Source organism: Olea europaea, unplaced genomic scaffold (assembly GCF_002742605.1).
Source record: "Olea europaea var. sylvestris unplaced genomic scaffold, O_europaea_v1 scaffold2444, whole genome shotgun sequence".
Lineage (NCBI taxonomy): Eukaryota > Viridiplantae > Streptophyta > Magnoliopsida > Lamiales > Oleaceae > Olea > Olea europaea.
Window position 1 is genome coordinate 14231 of NW_019242635.1, and position 13163 is coordinate 27393.

Consider the following 13163-nt stretch of genomic DNA (forward strand, 5'->3'; position numbering starts at 1 on the left):
TTATATATTGACCAAATGTTTGATAAAATTGTTTAACCAATAGCTAAACATAAGTAATTATATGAACGAACTTTATATAGTTAAATGAATATTATATTGCTAAACTAAGTCCTCTCTAGAATTGTGGGGGGTAGGATTGTTGTTTGCATAACATTCTCAATTTAAGTTCCACGCACCCCAAGATTTGTGCAGGGTGGTGTTGAAATAATAAACTGCATTATAGTGAATATCTTGGTAAACTTTAAATGTGCACAATGTTGAAAATTATTAATCCAATGCAAGGATTCAAAAATTTACTAATAAATATGTTTTACTATTGAGTGTATAGTTGTTTCGTAGAAATCCTTTGAATAATTGTGAATTGGAAGATGATATAGCTTTAGGTAAAGCTAGAGAGAAGTATATAACTTCGTATATATTGGGAGGATTCCTTAATTAGTGACTTTCTGTGTCTATTAAATGAATTAATCGTGATAGCTAGCTACATTGAATAAGACACATAATAGATTGTATTATGGTAAGTCTATAGATATACGTCGTAGACATAGTACCATACATATAGTAGTTGATCTATGATCATGTAAACTCATGGATCTACTAAAAATGTTTACCAAGAGATCAAATATACTGCATAACTAAGGGAACGCTCTTAAAACCTACTATGTAATGATTTTTATAATGGTAAACCAACCTTGCTCAATAGAGATTCCAATATCTTGGTTTAATGGGACAACTAAGTTATGAAAATTCAATAAGCACTTGATAGTTAACTTCCAGACATTCCTAAAATAAAAAGAAGTGCTATCGTAAAGATTTTAGGTTAAGTTATACTTTTAATGATTCATGTATCTAAGAGAAACCAAGTCGGATATGGTAGGTACACTTAATTGGAGATTGCCTATATAAATGTGAAGTGGGGTCGCTACCATGATAATGTTTCAAAGTTTGAATTCACTAAAGTACATATGAAATCCAAAAGTTGCTTAGGGACACAATGAACACAATCGTGAGAACTTGATAACGTTTGGAGGTTATTATGTGGGTACTATTGTCTTGGTTTAAATCAATGGTTGACAGTTCAAAATATTACGTTCACCAATTAGCTAAATAAATCTCATAATATGCCACTACGAAAGGTTTAAACCCATAAGATACCTATCGTGATACAATAGCATTCCGATTGAACTTTCTTTAGTACCTGCATAGTCATTTGCTTTAGTTTTCATTTGACTAATTTTTGAACTAATATTTAAGTGAAAGCTGTTAGCCGATGAATGAGAAATTAAGTCAAATTTAAGCCATAAATACGTAAAATTGTTGAAAATTATGTAGAATATTATGAATATTCTAGAACCGTTTGGTTGAAAATGTATGTCTTTCCATATAAAAGATCATGTCTTTTGAAATTATTTATTTTTCAATAGGTGTGTCTTTTTATATATAGAGACTAATTTCAATTGTTATGTCTTTTTTGTAAGGTTGCGTCTTTTAAGACACAACTTTTTAACAACAATATACAAACGCCATGCATTTAGAATTTTCATTCATTATTTTTCGTCCTTGCATTATTACATTAATGTATATTCAATCCAAAATAATTTCATTATTTATTTTGAATCGAGTTTCACAAAAAAGAGAGTTCAAAACATCAATAAGTTCATTGGTCTATGTAATTTGAAGTACCCTTACTCTGGGACGTGATCCTTTTTATCTTGGAAGAAGAAAGTCGAAAAATCGTTAAAACTCGTGCGGGACATTAACGTCTCAACGATAAAGAGTCCAACTCTTGCTTCGATTGAGTTTATATTCATGTATTTCTCGTTTCTAATTTCCATATTCAATTTTGGTAAGTCGAGATTCTGTCCGATTTTATGCACGTTAATTTTCCCCAATAATTATTTGAATATAATTTATACACGTGTATTTTTCTCAACAGAGGCTTATCCCTTTGATTTTAGTTTGAAGTCTGTTTCGGACCTCACCTTTCAAGCAACAGTTCACAACATATTGTAGTATTTGTAACTTTTTATTATGTTAATGAAATAAAGTTCAGTTTCCTATCCAACAGAGTTTTTGCTTTATCTCTTAAAATTGTTATTGTTCCATAGAAGCCCCTTTATCTTTAACTCACCATTTACTGATTTTTTTTCCTTTTAAAAATACCAAGTTGATAAATTCTATACCATCATTGTTATCGTATTAATCTAGAGCATCTGATATGAGATAAATTGTATTGATATATTCAAACACAACCCTAATTAACTCGATATGAGGATTGCGTATCTTAAATCGAAACAGTTATAAATAACTTATAAAATTAACCTAGTGAATGGTGGAGCACAAAGTTGGCACATCTGTTTTGGGAGAGTTTTATACTTTCCCTGATTGTAATCCTATTAAAATATTCTCCTTATTTAAATTGATTTAATTCCCCAATTTATAAACTTGGGCAAAATTATAGTTGCATAAGAGTATGACAAAATGTGGTTTTGTCCTAATTATTTAAAGTGGAAATTGGTTGCCTAATTATTGGGATGTGAAAATATTTTATTGAGCACAAATGGTGTCTATAGTTGGCGATAGTGCTGAATATCATTGAAAATAATGATTGTAAAATGACATTCATTTGTAAATGATAAAAACTATGTTTTGCAAATTGTGAAGAATATTATGAAATATTCTAGAGGTATGTCCTTTTGTTAAGTTATGACTTTGATACACAACTTGTTAACCTATGGTTGATTAATTCATTCAAGTGTGAATATGGAGAATACGGAGAATTTACTTGGTCTTCTTTATTGTTGAATTTGACTTCAATCATGGAACCAATTAAGTTGGTATATGCTTTGAAAGTGTTGTTGGTCTATGTGATGACCTTGATTTAATTTGGATGATCAAATTAATATGATTGATTGAAGTACAATTTCGAATGGAAAATGATTTTCATTTGTGTGAATCGACGATAACTATTTTGAAAACACATAGACTTTCACGAAGCACTTGATATGGATATTGTCTAAGTGATAATTGGATTGAACTATGAACGAGTTGATGAACTCTAAGTTTAAGAATAATCCAAAAATGTGGGGGTTAACATTAATATTTGAGAACTTATATGAAAAGTTGAAGTCGTGTGGGTGCAATGCTACGACTTGGATACATATCCCTAATTTAGGAATTGTGAGAGTAACTTAGTCTAAAATTACACTTTCATGTACCTCTCAAAAAAATGGAAGAGACTTCATATGGGTTATGGAAATGTCATCCTCCTTCCTACCAACACTTAAAAGTGTGGGAGTGTTTGGCAAAGGTTGAGGTTCCTAAGCCTAAACAAATAAAGATTGGCCCCAAAATGACTGATTGCATATGCCAATAAAAGAATGTATATCATTTTCTTGTACACAAATCAGATGTACACGAGGGTACCATAATTGAGTCAAGAAATGTGATATTCTTTGAGAATGTGAAAAATGTAAGTTTGAATAAAAGAACATGAAACTACAAATGGGTCTTCAAATAAGGAAGAACCAAGACATATTAAGAGGGCTAGAACGTCCACTTCTTTTGGTCCGAATTTTCTAACATGGTAAAAAGTGACCCAAAGACTTCTGAAGAAGCAATGTTTATTTTGGAAGCACCGCATTGGAAGAAAGCTATCAACAGTGAGATAGATTACATAATGCAAATTCATACATGGGAATCGGTAGATATACCTTCCGAAAATAAGCCTTAGGGTGTAAATGGATTAAAACCTGATTGATCCATTGACAAATATAAGGCTAAATTTGTTGCCAAAGGATATAGGTAGGAAGATGGATTTGACTTCTTCACCTACTCACCCATGACTAGAATCAATTCGATAAGGATACTAATTGCAACTGTGACAATACATAGCCTTAAGATTCACCAAATGAATGTGGAAACGAGATTCCTAAACAGTAAGTTAGAATAAGAGATATACATGGAGCAACCTGAAGGTGTCTCCAAGTGAAAGCCATAAAGTTTGTAAACTTGTTGAGTCTTTATATAGATTGAAAGAAGCTCTTGGCACCAAAAGTTTGACAAAATGATGTTGTCAAATGAATTCAAAATAAATGAATGCGACAAAAATACACCATATGCCTATGTGTTTGTATGTAGACAATATGTTGATGATGAGCAATATTCATGGAGTGGTGCTAAACGCCACGAAAATGTTTACGAAGCATTACGACATGAAAGATTTGGGTGTGGTAGATGTAATACTAAAGATAAAAATCTCTAGAGCATTGGAAGGAATTGTACTTTCCCAATCTCATTATGTTAAGAAAATATTTAAAAAGTTTGAAGTATTAGAGGAAAGTTCGGAAAAAACCCTATTGACGCAAGTCTACATTTGGTTAAAATAAGGGTAAAAGCGTGTCACAACTGAGATATTCACAAGTAATTGGCATTCTAATGTATGTTACGAACTACACTCGTTCGAATAATGATTTTGCTGTGAATAAATTTAGTAGTTTCACGAGTAATTCAGGCCATGATTATTGGGTGGCATTGATAGGGGTCCGTAGGTATTTGAAATACCATGACCTATGGATTACATTTCACAAGATATACTACGGTGTTAGAAGGATATTATGATGCAATGATATACACTAAGTTTAAAGTGGATGAAATGGGATGAAAGCCTAAAAGTGGATGAAATGGGATAAAAATCGATCATGACGGTTGTTTGGATATACATTGAATACCCATGTATGAAATTCACTAGTAAATATGATTTACTAGTGTAATAATTTGATAGAAATCCTTCAATCTTGTTTGGAATTGGTAAAGCTTTAGATAAAGTTAATGAGAAGCATATAGCTTCATAAGAGGATTTCTTTGTTGGTGAAAATGTGTATCTATCAAATGAATCGATTGTTGGCTAGCTAAATTTGAAAAGATACTAAGTCACATGTAATGGTAAGTCTAGACGTATAAGTCGTAGACATAATGCCATAATCAGAAGATTTTATTGGTGTGTACTTGTGGATCCATTTATATATGTTTACCAAGAGATCAAGTATACTTCATATCGAAGAAAATGAGATTATGCCTATTGAGTAAGAGTTCTTATGATGGTAACCTTACCTTGTTGACTGGAGATCCCAATATTTTGGGTCAAAAGGACAATTAAGTTATGAGGATTTCATGAAGTACTTAGAAAACTAATTTCCTAGCTTATCCCTATAATGCCAAAGTGCTTTCTGTAGAGTGATTGGAGGCTAAGATAAACTTTTAATGATTCATATATCCTGATTAAGTCAAGTAGAGTAGGGCAGAATACTCTTAATAGGAAGTCACCTATGTAAGTGTGAAGTGAGGCAGTTTCAATGAGAATTATTCAAGGTTTGAATTCTCTAAACACTTACAGAACCAAGATGGGTTTAGGGCCAAAATGAACTAAGTTATAAGAACCATGAACAATTTATGGGAGATGTTGTGTGAGTACTGTTGCCTTAGTTTATACCAACGGTTGATGGTTCAAGAACATCGCGTTCACCAGTTACCTAGTAAATCCGATAATATTTCACTAAAGAAGGTTCAAAACTAGAAGCTATCTTACTTCATGCAGTGTTATCCCGCTCTCCTACCAATGTCAGAATAGACATTTGCATTAATTTTCATTCATGTGAAGTATTGTTAGAATTTTGTATCGAAAATTGGTTGTGACCAATTTTGCATGATTATTTAAGTGAAATTCTTAATTTGGTGAATGAGAAATTAAGTCAAATATAAACCGCTCAATATTTGAAATTGTTGAAAAATTGTGTAGAATATTGTGGAATATTCTAGAAAGAGATGGGTGAAAAGATGTGTCTGTTCATATGAATCCAATAATTAGGAATTCCAAGAGGTGTCTCTTGGTGTGGGTATGTCTTCTGAGATACCTTTCCAACTACTATATATTGATCTCATTTGTTTGGATTTTATAATTAAAAAAAAAGAATTCAAAAAATTCAATTCATAATTTCTTATCATTCCATTCCATGCTTAGATAGTTTGCATAAAACTCTTGCATCAAAGTCATGGTTATAGTAGAGAGGAAACTCCGTTCGAGTTCGTTGGTTTAAGCCATTTGGAGTGCTCCTATGGCTTGACGTGGTCGTCGTATCTTAAGAGATGATTATCAAAAATTCGTTAACACCGATGCGTGACAAATTCATCTTAAGGACAAAGTGTCCAACACTTGCCTCGGCCAATGCATCTCTCCTTGATTATTTTTTATTTCTTCCTTCGTATTTGATTTCAAAAAATTAATAACGTTCTTTTGATTTCATGTAGGTTTGAAATAAAGAATGGAAATGATTGAATTTGTCATTTCATCTTCCCAAATCCATTTCTTTAAGACGAAATTGCGTTTCGATTTCGTGAACATAAATGGTTTGTTTTATGAATATAATATGCATAATATCGGTGTAATTTTTCAACAGAATTTTAATTGATAAGTTGAAAATCAATCTGAGAAACAGGTTTGATTTTCTTGGTTCATACTATTGTGGTTGTTATGGTTTGTGTAATTTTTGCAGATATCACGGTGAAGGACGTTTATAAGTTTGTAATATAAGTATTAATTGAAGTTAAAATCTTATCTTAAAATTAAACAGAAATAGAAGAATACTTTGATTTGAGGTTTTGATTCAACATTTTGAACGAAGTTTTATGCCAATTAGATATTATTTGGCTTTCTTTGCATTCCAGAAATTAATTGTAGGCCTTTATGAAGAAGTTACAATCTTGATTTTATAGTTACAACCTCCATTTGATATCTTGTGTGTAGCACATTTACTAGTGAAAAAAGTTTCATGTTTTCCTTCATAAGAGTAGGGGTGTCAATTGGCTCGTTGGCTCAGGAGGGCCATGGCTCGGCCTGAGAAAAGCTTGAGCCAGCCGGGCTTGTTGCTCATTTCTACAGAGGCCCTATTTTGGGGGGCGTCGGCTTGAGGTCGAGCTAGCCCATGTCAAGGGTCATTTCGGCCCGTAACGAGCCGAGTCTTGAAAAAAAAAGAAAAAACTTAAAAACTTAAAAAAAAAATTATATAGGGCAAGCCGCGTAGCTGCCTTAACTACTGCCTGCAATAACAGCTGCCTTTTTAAGGCAACTGCCAAGGCAACTATATTAATAAAGGGGAAAAAAAGAGCAAGCTTGACCTGACTTTGCTCGCTGAAGCTCGAGCCTAAAGGTAGGATCGAGCCTAAATTTTTTGGCCAAACAAAAGCTCGGCTAGACTAGGGCCCAAAAAAAGCCCAAACCATTTTTACTCGAGCCGAGCTTGAGCTTTGAATTTCGACTAGTGAGCCGACTCGATTCGACTCGTAAACATCCCTACATAAGAGTGAAAAATGTTTTATGGATGCCTACTAGTATTTCTTTCTTCCCTTCAATTGAGATTGCTAGCGGGGAATACAAGCATCTTTATTTAATATTTTCCAACTTGTCCTTTAAGGAAAAAAAAAAAAAAAAAATTTAATATGTAATAATTCTAACTTACTCCGCCACTTGTCTCTTGATTCTGTTATTTAATTAAATTACCTTAATATGGCCATCTTTTACATAGATAGTATCAACTTCGTTAGGTAAAGGTTAATTTTCAATCAACTTGAACTTAAAAAAATATCTGAGAAGACATATATAATTAAAAAGATGTATTAAAAGCCAACATGATTAGGTAAAGATCTATTTTCATACATTTTTTGTCTTGCTTTCTTTTCTTGATAATTTCTAACTTGCTGTTAAAAAAATCATTTAATAGGTAAAAATTCTAACCTACTCCACTTGTCTTTTATTTCTGCTATTTATCTTAAGAGTAATGCTATTTGTAGTCGCTCACTGTCGTAGTCGTTCTATATGGCATACATGTAGTGGTTAGTGATTAAATATAAATGTGGCAATTTTTAATCACCTTATGTAACAAATCATTAATTGACACGTGTATGTTATATAGGGCGATTGTGATAGTAAGCAACTACATATACCATTATTCTTATCTTAATATGGGCATCATTTTCTATTAATTAATTAGTTATCTTATTATGGCCATTGTTTTCCTTTAAAACACTGGCTTCATTCGACAAAGGTAAATTTTCAACTAACTTGACGTTAAAATCAAATTATTTGAAAAGCCCAAAAAATGCCGACTTGATTAGGTAAAGCTCAATTTTCCTACATTCCTTGGTCGTATTTCTTGTCTTGATTTCAATCATTTTGGGGATTAGTCTCATAAATTGGTAAAGTCTGTGTTTCAACACCTTTTTAATCATTTAATATACCTTCAGCACTAAATTTAGCAGTAGGTATGATAAATCATGATTGAAGTAAAACAAAAAATTTGATCTATTCATATTTTGCAATATTCATGTTTTATTACGTAGTAACTTATTATAAGAACTGATTCATTCCACTATTTCTCCATGCAAATAAGGTGTGATTTTCAGTTTTTGTATGAGAAGTTTCTAAATCTCAAACTTATTATGAACTTATTTATTTCCATTTTTCATTCAATTGTAAAGAACTCTAGATTTGGTTTCTTTTGAGTAGCACGGGAATTACAACGAAAAATATTTATCCCCGATTTCCCATTTTATTTATTCTTTTTTTCTTTTTCTATATACAAGAGTGGACAAGAGCACGATTTTCTAAGATGACATAACATATTTGGGTAGCACATTTAAAGGTGAATAAAATAATAAATAAAAATTCATGGATTCCTATCTGAATTTCTTTCTTTCCTTCAAATAAGATTTATGGTGGGAACTGGACATTGAATACAGGCATCTTCGGTTGAGATATTCCCTAGTTGGCCTTTAAGAGCAAAACAAATTCATTTGATATTATATTACACTACTTGTCTTATGATTCCATTAATTAAATTGTCTTAACATACCAACTTGATTAGGTTAAGGTCTACCTTCCACCAACTTTCCCTATAATTAGAGATGGTCATATGACTAATTTTCATCAATCTTACTCTTTCTTCTGTTTTGTCTGAAACCAAATACAAATAAGAGACACATCTGATACACATTCCCTCTCAATAAACTCTCTATCCTATCAGCAATTTGTCCGAAACCAACAATACTTGATGAATTTCTCTTACGAAAATCTGCCACTTCTAGTCACAAGCCCAGATCTCCTTTCCCATCTGCAAGATTTAAAGCTTGATGGAGGTGAAAAAATTGTTAACTTTCAATGGCTCGGGCCACACTTTTTAACTTTTCTCAAACATGCAAAAAAACTGCACCATAATCGCATACCACTCGAGGAGAATTACTTCAGCCGGAGATTTATTGATCTGTTGAAGTGTCTTGATGATGCAGCGTCCAACTGCATCTTTTACGGAGAGACTGAACATTACAAAACCTTTTTAGAAATCATTCTCACTTTCATGCTATACATTAAGGAGCTTTTCACTCTTCAAAACCTGCTGGAATTGTTTGGTAGATCAGAACACCATTATAGACTTCAGGCAAGCTTTATCAACTTTCTTTTCGATACTATTGGAGAATTGCTAAATTGTGAAACATATTCCAGTGTTCTTGTGAGTAATCAAGTCAAAGTTCTTTGGAAGGATCTGACATTTCTGCTCACTTTTTTTGTTGATACAATGCAATGCATCAATCTAGAACGGAAAAAGATTATGATTCCAGAATTTGGATATATAACCAAGGAGGAACAGATCGAGCAGATGTTTAAAGGGAATATATTCACAGAAATTGAACATGTATACGACACAGTAGGGGTTTTCTTGCATAAGTTTTTTTTCACCACAGACCATGTTACCACTACCAAAATGGATGAGCCAATTTATCTTCTGTTAAAAAGGATTGCGTCTGTGCAAAAGGAGATAAAAAATCACTGCATTGAAGTCTCTATGAATCTGAATTGTGGAATTGGAAGCCTACAAATTGCAGAAAGTCAAAGTGAAGTATCATCATCCCAAATTGTCATGGACTCCCGCTTTCAGTCATCACGATAGCTGGAGTTCTTTCAAATATGGAGGAGAACGAAAATTTATGGCAACAAGTTGCAAAAAGTTTAAGTTCTTACATTTCCCAAAAAGCCAATGACTATCTTCCTACATTGAAACTTAGTTACATGCATTTACCAAATTACTTGAAACCATGTTTCCTCTTTCTTAGTGCATTCCAGGAAGACGAGGAAATTTCAGTTAAGAAGCTATTATTACTATGGATAGCTGAAGGTTTCATAGAAAAAAAAGAGCATAAGAGCTTAGAAGATGTTGCAGAGGAGTATCTATAGAACTAATTGACAGGAGCCTACTGCAAGTTGCCTCAAGAAGATCTAACAATGGAGTAAAAGCATGTACTCTTCACGATCTAGTACTCGACATGTGCAGCAAAATAACGGTAGAAGATGAAATATTTTTGTTTCAACAGTAAGTTAACTCACTTTCTTTCTAATTTCTTTTCATTTTACTTCCTTTTCCAATTTAGCCCTACTAATTTGAGATAATTTTGTTGATGCTGCTGTTGCCGATGCTGGTTGATGTGGTTGAACTGACGATAATGCTCCATATTCTTATTATTTTACTTCTTTAGCCAATATTTGATATCTAAGCTTCGCCATCGGTTGTGTATGTATCGGTCTCAACTGCTCTCACCGGCCTTATCCATTCTTTACAATTCGGAAAAAGTAAGGATCTCGGATCTGAAAAATGATAAAAATATTCTACTAGGGATCAAAATTATGCCTGACTTGAGGTATTTGGAAGTTCCATCATTAGACTCATCAATAGGCAGACTCCAGAACCTAGAATTTCTTTGTGTGAAACCCAAATATGAAATTAGTATACCAACATACCTTCTCAATATGCCTAAGTTAAGACATCTAAATGTCGGAGTCCTTGTTTCACCTGCAAAGTTCATTAAGAATTGTGATGGCTCCCGAATAAACAGCCTACAAACCCTTTGTTACGTTCTTATTGACAATTCCAAAGACGAAGAAATCTTGAGGTGTTCACCAAATCTTCTTGCCCTTAAATGCCGATCTTCATACGATTTCACTCCTAATCTCAGCTTTCTATCTCAGCTTGAATCACTCAAATTTCATGGGAGTGTATCAAAAATTGATTACTCAGTGGTTAACTTCCCAAAGAATATCAAAAAACTTAGTCTTGAAAGACTTAATTTGCCATGGGAAAAGATATCATTAATTGGGACACTTCCCAACCTCGAGATATTGAAATTAAAATGTAACTCATTTGAAGGAGAAATTTGGAGCACAAAGGATGATGAGTTCCAAAAACTCAAGTTCCTTAAATTATATTTACTAGATCTTGAAGAGTGGAATTCCTTAAACAATCATTTCCCTATACTTGAACGACTGGTGTTGCAATCATGTAAAAAATTGGAGAGAATTCCTCCTGACTTCAGCAATATTCTAACACTACAGAAGATCAATGTATATAATTGTTGTAAAACTGTCGAAAGTTCAGCGTTGCAAATTTGTGAAGAACAACAGGATAATGGTAACGATGAGTTTGAGGTGATCGTCCGTAATTCTAAATGGTAAAGAGAGCCTCTGTTCTACTGGTATAAATCAGAGCTCATCTCATACTTTTTTTGGTTGGAATTTTTTTTTTAATTTATTTATTTGATTAACATTTTTTTCCTAGTTCTTCTTATTCATATTCTTTTCTTTGCGGCCAACGTGAAGGTACGATGACTTTATGGTAAGCAATATTAGATAGTGGCCTGATTGCAAAATTGTATTATTTTATGATTAATTTGGCGAGTGATCAGATGAGCCTCAAATCTTTTGCCTTGTAATTTACTATTATTTATTTTCTTTTCATGAAGTTCACTACTACGGTATTTTCCTGATGTGCCATTATAAGTATTCCCAATTGTGAAATGAAATTCATTTGCTTTCAGATTTTTCATCTAATTTATGTTTCCCGTGTAAATTTAGAAATGTGTAATGTGCTTGTTGTAGCATTATTTCGAATGTATTATTTAATCAAATTAGGCAATACAAATTGGCTTTCCGATCCAATTAGAATAGGTTTGACTTCAAGTAATATACTTTAGAAACTGTTGGGGATCCTAGGAGTTCAAACAACCAAAACAACAATCAACAAACAAGATTCAAGGCAAAAAACAAGAAAATAAACCGGAAGAATACTCCCCTTCTTTGGCCGAAATCTGTCCAGCTTCTTCTTCGAATTTATGGGTGTTTTTCAGGCTCAGGAACAGCCTCCATGACTTGCAAATCACCTTCCAAGAGAGAGGGGAAAAATCCAATGAAGAACCACCACCCTTTTGCTAAAACGAGAGCTCTACCTTCTGCTGCTGCTGCTAGAATCCTCCAAAAAACGTGAGCTGCCCCCCCTTTATTTGAAAATGGTAGAGTGTACATAATGAAGGGGTAGGAAGAAAGACCATGCCTCTGCCAAAGGAAGGGAAGACCTTATTGTGTCAACCTCACTCCCATCAACTCACAACATTAGGTGGTGGGGTTAGGTGAACCATATCTTCACATTCTTCACCTTGGTTCTCCTAACACTCTCTCTTGGTTGCGAATTTGCACATGGAAGAACTGTTCATCATCATTGCCCACCACCTGCAAGAAAAATTAACCAGTGTCAATGTGTAATAAAGATAAGCACAATCTAAATTTACTTGCAGGTAGAATTTTTGTTCCCATATTAGAGGGATTCCTATCAGTGTGAATTTTAACAAGATTAACTTCACCTTGAGACAGTTTCTCACGTATAAAATGATACTTTACCTCAATATGTTTAGTTCTTTCATGGTAAACAGGATTTTTACAAAGCAATAAAGCACTTTGACTATCAGTAAACATAACAGGTGTATCATGCATGAAGTTCAATTCTTTTAAAATTCCTTTTAACCAAGTACATTCTTTAGCCGCCTCAGTTATGGCAACATATTCTGCCTCAGTACTTGACAAAGTAACTAAAGGCTGCAGCTGTGACTTCCATGTTATACAATTGTCACCTAGTGTAAAAAAGTACGCTGTGGTAGACTTTCTGCTATCCTTGTCACCAGCAAAATCAGAGTCTACATACCCCTTTAGAGTAAGTTTTTCAGATCTCTTTTCATACACTAGACCCAGATTTAATGTACCAACAATGTACCTTAACAACCATTTCAAACCT

General features: G+C 33.2%; 2 protein-coding genes across 2 annotated transcripts in view; both read left to right on the forward strand.

Moving 5' to 3' along the window:
• Nucleotides 1-9008: 9008 nt before the first annotated feature.
• LOC111382188 overlaps nucleotides 9009-13163 on the forward strand; it is a 13603-nt gene continuing 9448 nt past the window's right edge. Inside the window, exon 1 of the mRNA XM_023006094.1 lies at nucleotides 9009-9951. Within this exon, the coding sequence (XP_022861862.1) occupies nucleotides 9105-9951 (847 nt within the window). The 5' untranslated portion in view covers nucleotides 9009-9104. The remainder of the gene's footprint in view (nucleotides 9952-13163) is intronic.
• On the forward strand, nucleotides 9948-11830 carry LOC111382189 (putative late blight resistance protein homolog R1A-3). Its single transcript, XM_023006095.1, has 2 exons — nucleotides 9948-10418; nucleotides 10582-11830. The coding sequence occupies exons 1-2, from the start codon at nucleotides 10372-10374 to the stop codon at nucleotides 11552-11554; spliced, it is 1020 nt and encodes a 339-aa protein (XP_022861863.1). The 5' UTR covers nucleotides 9948-10371; the 3' UTR covers nucleotides 11555-11830.